This window comes from Macrotis lagotis, chromosome 1 (assembly GCF_037893015.1).
Source record: "Macrotis lagotis isolate mMagLag1 chromosome 1, bilby.v1.9.chrom.fasta, whole genome shotgun sequence".
In the NCBI taxonomy this organism is placed as follows: Eukaryota; Metazoa; Chordata; class Mammalia; order Peramelemorphia; family Peramelidae; genus Macrotis; species Macrotis lagotis.
Window position 1 is genome coordinate 310,303,023 of NC_133658.1, and position 14,245 is coordinate 310,317,267.

Genomic DNA, 14,245 nt, shown 5'->3' on the forward strand with positions numbered 1-14,245 from the left:
ACACAGAGAAAAACTGATCTCTTAACCCACAGTGTAGCACTTTTCCTAAAATGCTATAAAATACTTTCTTTTGTTTTAATTCCCAATTTCCCATACTGTGGTTCCTTGACCTCTATTTTGGATTTTTGGGGGCCTCTTTCAAAATAGCTAGCATTTGTAATGCTTTAAAGTTTTCATAATGTTTTACCAATATTTCATTTTATCTTTATGACAATTCTGAGAGGTAGGTGAGGTTATTATCCTCATTTTGTAGATAAGAAAAATAAAGCAGAGAGAAGTTAAATGATTTGCCCAAGGTCACAGCTAGGAAATTTGTGAGGCTGGCTTTGAACACAAGTCTTTCTGACTCCAGGTCTCATGATTACCAACCTTAGAACTTGTGTAGTTTGTATACAGATTCAAAAACATCTTAGTTGAGGAAAGGCCCTTAGAGATTACCTGAGCAGAATTCCTCTTTCTATGACATCCCTGACAAATGATCATGCATGTGTTGAAAGATCTTCAGTCAACAAGAACTTGTTCTTCTTTTGGATAGCATTAATCATTAGGAAATTTTTTTCTTACATTAAGCCAAGGTATCCTCTTTCAGCTACTTTCCCCCATTTTTCCTGATCCTTTCTCTAAGAGGCCAGGATGTCCAAGTCAAATCCTTCTCTAATGTGACAATTCTTCAAATACTTCAAAAGACTTGCTAAGTCTTCTTTTCTCCAGATTTCTCCAGTTCTTTGAATTGATCCTTTTATGGCATGGTTTTTCAGGCTTTTCATCCTCCTCTGGATGGCACAATAAAGAAATATGTTGTTCTCCTAAGACCTGTCAATTGGATAGGGACAGATTCTCAAAGAACCTAGGGAAGGCTATAAGGATGAAGGCCTTTTTTTCTTCTCTAAGAAAAATGCTTCCCAATTAGGTATCTGCTCAGGATAGAGCTGAGGACTCTGGCATGTCCCAGGAATCATAAAGTTGCCTTTGCTCATGAGAGAATAATTCATTAACTGTTCTCCAAAGTATGAGGTACTTTTTCTCCACTGAATTTGGAGTCTGTTTTCTATGAGATCTGCTTTATTCTTAGAGGTAAAAGAACCTAGTATCCTCATGTACTCATGTTCCACTCTGCCTTATGTTCCCAAGCCTCTCAGCTTTAGAGCATTCATATAATAACTACCACATAGATGGTCATTACACTCATATACGGACATTACAGTGACCTACATTCACATACTTCATACTCATGACCAGTCTGCATATGTTATACATATTCAACCCTACACATGTACACACACCTTCAGGATGCAAACATTCATAGGCACATACATGCTTGTCTACTTGACATGCATATAGAAACCTCTTCCTTTAAATCTTATGCTGTTCCCCACATATCTGACCAGAGCTCCTTGCTATTCCAAAACAGTTTCCATGATCCTGAAACTTCTACTCATATCTATCCTTCATACCTCAGCTCCATCTCTTCCATGAAATCTTCTACTCCTCTGTGATCTGGGGACCTTAATTTAATAAAAAAAAATGAGAAGAACATGTGATCTTTAATTTTGCTTTTCCCTATCTTTAAAACCTTGGGCAAGTTACCATCATGTTGAGGCTACATCATTTCTAATATGTAAAATAAGAGATTTGGAATAGATGACTTTTCAGCTCCTTGAATTTCTAGAATCTTATGATTCTTCCTTAGGAATTTGGAGTGGTAGGACATCCCATCCCTACCTGTGTAGGATAGTAAAGGACTTATACTTACAGTATGGAATTTCTTCTTGATTCTAGTTGGCTGCAAATTTTCAAGCTTGTGCCAGGTTGGCTTCAGAAACAGAGGCCAGGTTTACTTCTGCAGAGAGGATACTCCAATATATGAAGGTAGGAGGGCTCATTGTAGAGAACTACTATATGATCTATTTTTTAAAAAAGATTTTATTTGAGTTTTACAATATTCCCCCTAATCTTACTTCCTTCTCCCCACCCCCTACAGAAGGCAATTGCCAGTCTTTACATTGTTTCCATGGTATACATTGATCCAAATTGAATGTGATGAGAGAGAATCATATCCTCAAGGAAGAAACATAAAGTAAAAGATAAAAAGATCAGACAATAAGATAACAGTTTTTTTTTCTAAATTAAAGGTCTTTGGTCTTTGTTCAAACTCCACAGTTCTTTCTCTGGACACAGATGGTATCTCCATTGCAGACATTTCCAAATTGTCCCTGATTGTTGCACTGATGGAATGAGCAAGTCCATCAAGGTTGATCATCACCCCCATGTTGCTGTTAGGGTGTACAATATTTTTCTGGTTATGCTCATATTGCTCAGCATCAGTTCATGCAAATCCTTCCAGGCTTCCCTGAATTCCCATCCCTCCCGTTTTCTAATAGAACAATAGTGTTCCATGACATACATATACCACAGTTTGCTAAGCCATACTCCAATTGAAGGACATTTACTTGATTTCCAGTTCTTTGCCACCACAAACAGGGCTGCTATGAATCTTTTTGTAAAGTGATGTTTTTACCCTTTTATACCATCTCTTCAGGGTACAGGCCCAGTAGTGTTATTGCTGGATCAAAGGGTATGCACATTTTTGTTGCCCTTTGGGTATAGTTTCAGACTGCTCTCCAGAATGGTTGTATGAGTTCACAGCTCCACCAACAGTGTAGCAGTGTCCCAGATTTCCCACAACCCTTCCAACAATGATCATTGTCCTTTCTGGTCATATTGACCAGTCTGAGAGGTGCATTTCTCTAATAAGTAATGATTTAGAGCAGTTTTTCATTTGACTATGGATCACTGTGATTTTCTCATCTGTAAATTACCTTTGCATATCCTTTGACCATTTGTCAATTGGGGAATGACTTTTTTTTTAAAAAAAATTTTGACTCAGTTCTCTGTTTATTTTAGAAATGAGTCCTTTTTTAGAAATACTAGTTGTAAAGATTGTTTCCCAGTTTATTACTTTTTTTTATCTTGGTTACAGTGGTTTTTCTGTGCAAAAGCTTTTTAATTTAATGTAATCAAAATCATATATGATCTATTTTTAAAAGTGAATCAGTCAATTAGCATTTATTTTTGAAAACAGATAAAATTCATCTTTGGCACATCACCAGCTCTCCTTGCTCCTACCTTCCCCAACCCAACGTCCTGTGCATAATGCTCCCAGCATCCCAGGGCATCCTATAATTCTAAAGACGTTTTTTATTTAGTCTCCTTTTTGTGTCTTCCCTTAACCAAACTAACCCATTCTGAATACTGCTCTCTCACTAACTGCCTAGAGACTATGGGTATTGATGGCTTAAAATTTAATAAAGTAAATCTATTCTAATAGGCTATTGTGTTATTCTTTCAGATAATTATCAGACCTTCAGCCAGTCAAAATGCATATATCTCCAGCAGGCCATAATGAATAATTTTTAATTGTGGAGATTTCTGGCTGTTATAGGAAATATTGGGGGTATGTACAGAGGAATCTTTTAGTACCTCCTAAATCAAAGCTTGTATCCTATGGGCTACCACCCTTGGAATAGGGAGAAAGGGGTTATAACAATCACTTTCTTTTTCTTTTAAAAAATAAAGCTGTCTGTTCCTGAGTCCCCTTTACACATCAAAGGGGTGACCTGCCCCCCAGGTTGGCCACAGCAAGGGCAAATTATCTTCAGGGATTATCAGATGAAATACAGAGACAATACACCAATAGTTCTCAATGACATCAACCTGACCTTTCACAGCCAAGAAGTGGTGGGCATCGTGGGAAGAACAGGCTCTGGTGAGGGATCCCCCAGTCACCCCTTTGCCCATGTCCTTTGTGAATCTGCAGATAGTCAAGGAGTGAAAGTCAGCATCTTCTGGACCCTTCCCCCCTTTGTTATTTCTTTTTTACTTTCCTTCCTTATTCCATAGATTTGTAAACTATGAGAGATGGAAAGGACTTTGAAGGATTCTTTTGTCCATCCCCCTCCTTTTTCAGGGAAGATAATGAAAATCACAAGGGTGATAATACCTGACTTGCAAATAGAAAAGTCAGGACCAGAATCCAGGTCTTCTCCCTCTTGGTTTGGTGCTTTCAACATTGAAAGTCATGCTGCTTTTGCTTCTTGACTAATTTCTTACTACCCTGCTACATGAGAAATGCCATGAGGGCAGGGACCCTGCCATATTTAAATTTCAACTCTCAACCCATGTTTATAAAAACTATCACACCGGTAGGTGGTCACTAGTTTTTTTTTTTAAACCTGAATTATTTGTTGAATCAAAACTCTGGACTAGTACAGATCTAATAAAACTACCAGTCCTTGCCCTCTAGTGCCCACAAATAAAGTGGGTGATTCAGTAGTTAAGGTTTCTCTGTGGAACTGGCTATCTAGGGCACTGTGGGCTTGGGCTAATAGAGGCCTTCTGCATTAAGTGCTAACAGGGTTATTGTACTCCTCATTCCTGCAGGAAAGTCCTCTTTGGCAGTGGCTTTATTCCGGCTGGTGGAGCCTGCTGCTGGCAGTATCTTTATTGACAACATTGACATCTGTAGCCTTGGCCTAGAGGATCTGCGGTCCAAGCTGTCAATCATCCCTCAAGATCCTGTCTTGCTATCTGGCACCATAAGGCAAGAGATGCCTCATGCTGACTGAATTCTAGAATATCAGAGCTAGAATCTGGAAATTCAATAAGCATTTATTTAACAACTACTATTGTCAAGCTCTGTGCTGGGTCTTGGAGGTAGAAAAGCAAAGAGAGAAGGCTTATGTCCTACTAGGTTTTAGAGGGCACCATCACAGAAAGCATCTAGATCATCCTCTATCCCTCTTTCTAGAGGAAATTTAATTCTAGAAAAGGGGAGGCCAGGACCAAAACCCAAGTCTTCCTGTTCAGTTCTATTATAATATGTGGACTTCCCTCAGGAGAATGTTTACAGTATTGTTTTAAGGCAAATGAATAAATGAACCACATTGGAGATAAGTGATCCAACATTTGCTTCCTGGCATATTAGTTTCATTGATGTTGAAAAAGTATCTCTTTTTTGTATGATAGGTTCAACTTAGACCCCTTTGAACATTACACCGATGAACAAATCTGGCAAGCTTTGGAAAGAACATGCTTGACCAAGGCAGTGAGTAACTACAAACACCAAAATCTTTTTTTTTTTTTAATAAAACAAATGAACTCTTCATTGAAAGACTTGAGGGAGATTGCTATGTTCTGATTTACACTGCCTTTCTGGAAGACATGTTCAGGATAAGTCAAACTATGTTCAGATGGCATTGAATGTATGGATAAGGGATAGATGAGGCAGAGTCTGCTTCTATCCCTCTTTCTGGGGTGGTCCCTAGATTGACACTTGTATCTTTGTGTGACAGATCTCAAAACTCCCAGAAAAACTGTTGGCTCAAGTTGTGGGAAATGGTGGAAACTTCTCTATTGGGGAAAGGCAGCTTCTTTGCATAGCCAGAGCCCTCCTGCGTAACTCTAAGGTAAGGAAGGAACAAAGAAAGTTTAAGTAACTTGCCCATCTGATCTATGTGAGTGGCAGAAACCAGATCCAAACCTAGACTCTTTGACTATAAATCTAGTACTTTCTGGAGCAAATCCTCCTAATTGCCTTTAGGTAATAAAGCCAAGATGGGAAGTTTCAGGAAGTATGGTTGAGCTCTACCCATACTTCCAAATGAATTTAGAAAATATATCACACTGGGTCCTAAATTAGAAAATAAAAAGCAAAACAAAATAGCTTTTATAACTGAGCTGAGAGCACCTGAGAGGGAAAAAAAACAGAAAGCCAAGAGAAATAAAGAAATAATCAGAAAGTGGATTAACAGATAGGCATAAGAAGTATAAAGCCTTACTTAATTAACAAACTCCCTGAAAAATGGGAATGGATCAAATAAAAGATAATGACTCCATGAGACTGAGAAAAATGAAAGAAAATGTAAGATATTTCATAGTATAAATAATCCAGTAAGTTGAAATAATTTAAGCATCATTGGTCTGCCTGAAGGCTATAATCAAAACAAAATAAACAAAAATAATAGAGCCTAGACATCATATTTCTTTATCTTTTTTGAATTTATTTTTTCAATTACAGGCAAAGATAATTTTCAACATTCTTCTTTTTTGTAAGCTTTTTGGTTCCACATTTTCAACCTCCCTCCCTTCCCTCCCCATGAGAGTGAGTAATCTGATATAGGTTATACATGTACAATCATAACAATCATATTGTAAAAGAAGAATCAGAAATAAAAGGGGAAAAAACATGAAAAAAAGAGGAAAAAAGCATAAAACAAATTTTTTTAAAAGTGAAATAATATGCTTTAGTCTGCATTCATACTCCTTACCAATGATGCTTAAATTATTTCAATTTACTGGATTATTTATACTATGAAATATCTTACATTTTCTTTCATTTTTCTCAGTCTCATGGAGTCATTATCTTTTATTTGATCCATTCCCATTTTTCAGGGAGTTTGTTAATTAAGTAAGGCTTTATACTTCTTATGCCTATCTGTTAATCCACTTTCTGATTACTTCTTTATTTCTCTTGGCTTTCTGGTTTTTTTCCCTCTCAGGTGCTCTCAGCTCAGTTATAAAAGCTATTTTGTTTTGCTTTTTATTTTCTAATTTAGGACCCAGTGTGATATATTTTCTAAATTCATTTGGAAGTATGAGTAGAGCTCAACCATACTGGATGTGAATGGCATTTTCCATCACAAGCTAGATATCATAATTCAAGAAATTATATTAAAAAAACCCTGCTCAGATCTCTTCAAACCAGAGGACGAAATAGAAACAGAATCTACTACCTATCTCCTTATATAACCCCCGAAATGAAAGCTCCCAGAAACATTAGAGCCAAAATTCAGCTGTAGGTCAAAGAAAATATTTTGCAAAAAGGCTAGAAAGAATTTAAATACCAAGAATGAACAGTCAGGATCATCCATGAGTTAGCAGCCACCACCATCAAGAAGCAGAGAATTTGAAATATGATAATTCAGAAGACAAGGAATAGGGTGCTTATGGTAAAAAATAATTGCCCAGCAAAACTGAATATAATCCTATCAGGGAAAAATCATGAAACTCTAATCAAGTAGAAAACTTCCAAGCATTTCTTAAGAAAAGACAGAAATTTTGAAATAACACAGGAGTCAAGAAAAATCAAAAGGTAACATGAGTGACTAATCATAAGGGAGCAAACAAGGACAATCAGTTTACATTAATAACATAGGGAGATGATACCTGTGTCCCTTCAGAACTCAATCATCATGGGGGGGGGGAGTCAAATTAGACAGAGGATTTAGGAGTGGTTCTGTTTTTATTGTCTTAGAAGAAGAATGGAAAGGAAATAGAAAGAGCAATATGTTAGTGAGAAAAAGGGAGAGAAGGATAGGAAAATTATCTCACATAATTGGAGCTTGCAGATAGTGTTGGACCCAAAGAGTGAAATGGAGACCAGAATTTGATAAGTTTGGAGATCTTTAATTTCTCAGGACTGCCTGGGGATGAAGAGTACCCAAATAAGAAAGTACCTGAGTGTTCAGGGGATAGGGTTTTTATAGTGTTTTAAGGTGGGGGGTGGTGGTGGTACTGAGAGCAAGCAGGATACAGAAGCAAAGACAGCAGTTAGATATATTGTCTTGTCATATACATATGTAAATGTAGGGTTCTGTATAGATAGGGGTGGGGAGGGGTCAGGGTCTTTGTGTAATGTTTGAACATATTTTCTGAGATGGAGGGAGTCAGAAATTCACAGGCTTCCCACAGGTTTGAGAGAGTGGAATTTACTATCTTATGGTTCCAGCTGTATCTGGGGAAGGGGGAGGCAGTCCTGGAATTTAACAGATACAGCAAGATAATTAGGCTAACAAGGGTGCTTTGTAAATATTTAGACAATTTTATGGTATATCGTGACCCCTTGGGTCCTATCAGACTATTTTCAGACCCAAAGGCACCTAACCAAAGTTATATTTCTAAGGAATTTCTTAGGGCCCAGAAAGATGTCAGGGACCCCTTTCTATACAGGAATTTCACAAACATTGATATTGTCCTTCAATAGAAGTTTATATAAACAAGGAGGAAAGATTGAGGGGAGCTTGCAATAATTGAAATTCACCCTCATTCAAACTGGAAGAAGAAGAAGGGAAGAATACATATGATCAATTGGATACAGAAAGATATTTCACTCAAGAGGGAAATAGGAAGGAAAGGGGAGAACAAAAGGAAGCCAATTAGAAGGAAGGTAGATTAAGGGAGGGAACAGTCCTAAGTAAAACAACTTTAAAGATGTTCAAAAATGAATGTCCATCAATTAGGCAATGGTGGACCAAGCTATGGTTTATAAATGTGATGGAATACTATTGTGTTATTCTCCTCATGCTGATATAGAATCTCTATTCTGGGCATGGATAATTCACCTTTAAAATATGGATCTGTCTTTGTGTTAAAGGTGGAAAATGTTATGTGAACTCTAAGAAGGTAATTGCTGATTGGCAGTATCAGGGAAAATTTAAAAGGAATGACATTTAGGTTGGCTTTTCAAAGTTGGGTAGAAAGAGCAACAGGCCAAGAGGAGAAGGGAATACATGGCATACATAGGATATTGTTAACAAAAACACAGAAGTGGGAAAACAGGGCATATTCAAGGGATAAAAAATATTAAGTTGGATTACAAAGTACACAGAGGAGTGCCAAAAGAATATTAACTTTATTCAGCAGGCATTAAGGAGCTATTGAAGACTTTAGAGCAAGACATTAATGTGATAATTTATTTTATAGGATAGTCTAAATTTTTCCTTTTTATATAATTTTAGAAAAATAAAAAGAAGGGACATTGAAATTCTAAAGGCTTTTTCTTTTTGCTTATATATAGTTAGCTCAAGGTGCAGTTAGTTCTTTGGGCCTGGATTTAGAAGATCTGAGTTCAAAACCAACCTCAGACACTTCCTGGGTTGGGTCACTTCGTCTACCACCCAGCGTTGTTGTGAGGGTCAAATGAGATTGCAATTTTAAATCCTTAATATCCATAGTGCCCTTAATAGGCACTTATTATATGCTTCTTCTCTTTTCCTTCTCTAGGTCTGGGTTTTAACTCTGTCTTCTACTTCTCCATTACTAGATCATATTAATAGATGAAGCTACTGCCTCCATTGATGTGGACACTGATGCCCTGATCCAGCACACAATTCGAGAAGCATTCCATGGCTGTACAGTATTGATCATTGCACATCGCATCACAACTGTCCTGGACTGTGATCGCATCCTGGTCATGGACAATGGACGGGTACAAGCAACTTCCTGGGACCAATAAAACAGGGCAGAATCATCCTAGGGCAGAAGGGCTTCTCCTTCCCTTTCAAGACAGAGCATGTCTGCTCAATTGGCTACTCTAACCTTTAGAATATTAGCATTAGAAAGGACCCTAAAAATTAGCCCCATTTTAAAGATGGGAAAACTTAGGCATTTAAACACTGAGGTACACTGGGAGCAAGTGGCTGGGCCAGGACTTAAACCAATATTTCCTGATGGCCAATCCAGCATCATTCCTACTTACTCTGTTTTTTCACCTTTCTATTTTCTAGGTGTTGGAGTATGACAAACCTGAAATCCTACAAAAGAGACCTGATTCAGCATTTTCAGGTTTGTTAGCAGCAGCACATAAAACATAAAGCCCAGTGGTACATGGGAGAAAGAATTCAAGGTGGATTTGGCAGTAGAAGTTGGGACCAGTTTAACCACTGGGTCTCTGAACCTGTGAAGTCCCCAAGCCACAAAGAGATCTTGCTATAAGTACTTTGATGAATTCAGTTCATCCAGAAATCCAGACCATGTCAGCATTTGAAGATCTCCTCAAAGCAAGGATGGGCACTGAATTTTTAAAAATTCTGTACTTTAAAAAGCACCAAATAAATTAATATTGCCATATATCATATAGAAAAGGAAAAAAATTCTATACGAATCTCTTATTTTGTAGAACTGGCTTTTCTTTTTAAGGATATAATGAAATCAACAAGTAACTTTCAAGTAGCCTGCCATTCTATAATTCCTTCTTATCTTCCATTTTCTTCTCATTTTGTGTGGGGTTGGGAGTGGGGCAGAAAGAGGGAAATCCTATCACTTTTTACTTTTCCCTTCCATCTCAACTACCTGGTTCCTCCGAAAAATAGAAGGAAAAAGGAAAAAAAAGAAACTTTGTAACAAATTGTCACAGTGAAGCACACAAGTTTCCACATTGTTCCATGTCTAAAAATGAATATCTCATTCTGCAATTTGAGTTTAATACCACTCTGGAGTATCGTGCTTCATTATCAGTCCTTTACAACTGTGTCTAGCCATTGCTTAAATGAGGCTTTGATCATATCCTCAAAATGTTGGTATGTTGTCTCATTGTTCAATTATCTTTGACTCACAAATTCTTTAGGATTGGGTTATTTAATCTCTAATTACTTTTTAATTCTTTCTTCACTAGCCTTTTATTAAAGTTGTTAAATGCATTTTTATTGCAATGTATTCAGTAAAGTATATGTTTAATATTTCTACTTTTATATATTTGGGAGATTTATGACAATACACAATTTTTATAAAAGTGCCATACAGTACTGAAAGTAGGTATACTCCTTTCTATTTCCATTTAGGAAGTTAAATCTTCCTGATGCCAGACCTGACACTCTGTCCACTGTGTGGTGACACAGTGTTAATTAGTATTAATTATTTTTACATGCCTTTACTTTAGATCTTTCATTTCTTTTCAAATTCTTTCCTCTAGAGGTGTTATTTAATTTATTTATTTTTAAACTGTGGCTTTGATTCTACTAAGAATTCTAGTTGACCTTGCAGCCAAGCTATATTTTTATTTAAGCATTTGTTTGTGGAAATTGTGGAGTTATTTTCTTCTTCTAAGTTTGTGACTTTGGGAGTCTCTGACTCCATGATAGCTCTTAATTGGTGTATCTTTTGTTGTTTATCCATTTTTCTAGCCCTATTTCTGACATTTGAACTTTATTTTAGAGTTAAACTATGTGTATGCTAGAGTATGTATCTCTCCATTTATTTTTAAATTTTTATTTATTTTTAATATACTTCTCTTCTTAAGAAATTCTTTTTCACCCTCTCATCCTTACCTCACTCAATGAGAAGTCAAACAATATAATACCAATTAGATATTTGAAATCATGTAAAACATATTTCTATATTAACCATATTGTAAAAAAAAAGGCAAAAAAAGAGAAACTTAAACTTTAATTTTAACTCAGAGTTCATCAATTTTCTTTCTGGAGATGGATAACATTTTTTCATTATGAGTTCTTTAAAATTGTCTTAGATAATTATATTGATCAGATTAGTCAAATCTTTCAATGTTGATCAATATTTCAATATTGCTATCATTGTGTACAGTTATCTCCTGGTTCTTCTCATTTTATTTTGTAACAGTTCATATAGGTCTTGTCATGTTTTTTCCTTTTTCTGAAACCATCCCTTCCTCTATCATTTCTTATAGCAAAATAGTACTCCATCTCAATTATATGACACAGCTTGTTCAACCATTGCCCAGTGGATGAGTATCCCCTCGCTTTCCAATTCTTTGCCATTACAAAAAGAGCTACTATAAATATTTTTGTATATACGTGTTCTTATTCATTTTTCTTTGATCTCTTTGGGGTATTACCAATCAAAGAGTATGCAGTTTATAGCCTTCTGGGCATAGTTTCAGATTGGTTGAACCATTCTCCAGAATGGTTGAATCAGTTCACTACTCAATCAATAATTCATCAATGTATCTATTTTCTTTTTTTGTTGTTTTTTTTTTTTAGGTTTGTTTGCAAGGCAAGTGGGGTTTAGTAGCTTGCCCAAGGCCACACAGCTAGGTAATTATTAAGTGTCCAAGACTGATTTTGAACCGAGGTACTCCTGACTCCAGGGCCCGTGTTTTATCCACTGTGCCACCTAGCCGCCCCAAATGTATCTATTTTCCCTCAACCCCTCCAGCATGTCATTTCTTATGGGGTGAGGTCATAGTTCAGAATTGTTTTCATTTGTCTTTCTCTAATCAATAGTGATTTAAGAGTACTTTTTCTTATGACTATATAAAACTTTGATTTCTTCTTTCTGAAAAATATCTATTTATATCATATGAACATTTATCAATTGGGAAATGGCTCATTTTTTTATAAATTTGATTCAAATCCATATATAATTTGAAAATGTGATTTTTAGAGAAATTTTCCTTTTAGCAAAATGTTACTTCCCTGATTAAGTCTTTTAATTAGATTAATTGATTTTATTTTGTCAGAGATCATGTTTGCTACCCCTAACCTCTTCACTTCAACTGAAGTATAACAGACTCTATTCTAGCCCTTCATTTCAACTCTATGTGAATCTTTTGGTCTCAAGTGTCTCTTGTTCACAATATATTGCAGGATTCTGGTTTACAATTCATTTTGCTATCCATTTCCATTTGCTGTTAAAGTTCATTTCATTCACATTCCCAGTTATGATCATTAACTATGCATTTCCCCTCCATCCCATTTTCCTCTGTTTAACCTTTTTTCTCTTTTTATCCCATCCCTCAAAAGTTTATTTTACTTCTGATCACTCCTTCTCTAAAATCATCTTACCCTTTATATTCCCCACCATTTCTTTTTTGTCCTTCCCTTCTCCTTGCTACACTCAAGTGTGTGTGTGTGTCTATATGTGTATTTCTCTCTTTGAACCAATTTCAATGAGTGAGATTCAAGTACTGCTTGCCACCACTCTCCATTTCTCCCCAATATAAATACTTCCTTGCACATCTTCTTCATGTGAGAAAATGTATCTCATTCTACCTTTCTTTTTCCCTGTTTCCCAGTGAATTCTTTTTTTCTCTCATATCTATGTTCTTTTTTTGAGATCATTCCAAAATAATCAATTCACCCCATGCTCTCTGATATGTACTCTCTTTTTAACTGTGCAAACAATGAAAAAGTTCATAAGAGTTACATATTTTCCATATAAGAATGCAAAAAGTTTTAACTTCCACTGAGTCCTTTATGATTTTTCTTTCATTTTTACCTTTTTTTAGGTTTCTTGAGTTTTCTTTTTGAATAGCAAATTTTCTATTTGATTTCTATTTTCATCAGAAATGCCTGGAAGTCTATTTAATTAAATATTAAATATCTATTTAATTAAATAAATAGTTTTACTGCCCAGTTTTACTGGGCAGGTTATTCTTGGTCATATTCCTACCTTTTTTGCCCTCTGGAATATCATATTTCAAACCTTCCACTTCTTTAATATGGAAATTGATACATCTTGTGTTATCCCAACTGTGACTCCACAATAATTGAATTTTTGTTTTGTTTCATTTTTTTCTTTGACCTGGCAACTATGAAATCTGGCTATAATACTTCTGGGAATTTGAAGTTTGGTAACTCAGGAGATGATTAGTTAATTCTTTCAATTCCTTTGTTCCTCTCTGGACTAATATATTGGTTCAGTCTTGGAATATGTTATCTAGGCTCTTTTATTGATCATGGATTTCAGATAATTCAACAATTCTTAAATTATCTCTCTTTGATCTATTTTCTGATCAGTTGTTTTTACTATGAGATATTTCATTTTTTTCTATTTTTTATTCTTTTGACTGTTTTATTGTTTCTTGAAGTCTCATGAAGCTTCCACTTATAAAATTCTAATTTTTAAGAAATTAATTTATTTATTCATTGAGATTTTTGAGCCTCTTTTTCCTATTGATCAATTTTGCTTTTTAGGGATTTCTTTTCTTTAGTGAATTTTTGTTCCTTTACACATTAGGCCAATTCTTTTACAGTGTTATCTTCATTGTGGTTTTTGTGTTTCTTTTACCAAATTGGCAATTCCCCTTTTCATAATTTTCTTGCATCACTCTCATTTTTTCTCCGGTGTTTCTCCTAACACATCCCTTGGGCTGACCCAAGTACTCCTTTTCACTCTGGAATTGCAATCCAGAATTGTATATATGGACAATAGAGCTGCCAATCAATGTCAGCTGCACCCAATTCTAGGAAAAGGTCCCCTGTAACCTCTTTCTGACAGCTGCCCAACTTCCTTATGATCTCTGGGCTGATAACTCTTGAGCCACTACTGCTTCGGTCACTTCTAAGTCACTTCTAAGACCCACCACAAGTATTCCTCCCTTGTTCCAGGCCTATGCAGACTCATCCAGGTTTGAAAAATGTCTTTCTCTGAAACTTTTGTTGGCTCTGCTGCTCCAAAATTTGGCTTGAGTTGTTTTTTTAAAGTTGTTGGG

The 14,245-nt window shown here is 35.9% G+C and overlaps 1 protein-coding gene across 1 annotated transcript in view; it reads left to right on the forward strand.

The window, feature by feature from the left end:
• LOC141505512 (ATP-binding cassette sub-family C member 11-like) overlaps positions 1 to 9,915 on the forward strand; it is a 71,973-nt gene extending 62,058 nt beyond the window's left edge. The window contains exons 24-30 of the mRNA XM_074211403.1: positions 1,780 to 1,869; positions 3,577 to 3,766; positions 4,441 to 4,600; positions 5,026 to 5,104; positions 5,352 to 5,465; positions 9,101 to 9,265; positions 9,564 to 9,915. Coding sequence (XP_074067504.1) covers positions 1,780 to 1,869; positions 3,577 to 3,766; positions 4,441 to 4,600; positions 5,026 to 5,104; positions 5,352 to 5,465; positions 9,101 to 9,265; positions 9,564 to 9,650 — 885 coding nt within the window. The 3' untranslated portion in view covers positions 9,651 to 9,915. The remainder of the gene's footprint in view (positions 1 to 1,779; positions 1,870 to 3,576; positions 3,767 to 4,440; positions 4,601 to 5,025; positions 5,105 to 5,351; positions 5,466 to 9,100; positions 9,266 to 9,563) is intronic.
• The last annotated feature ends 4,330 nt before the right edge of the window (positions 9,916 to 14,245 follow it).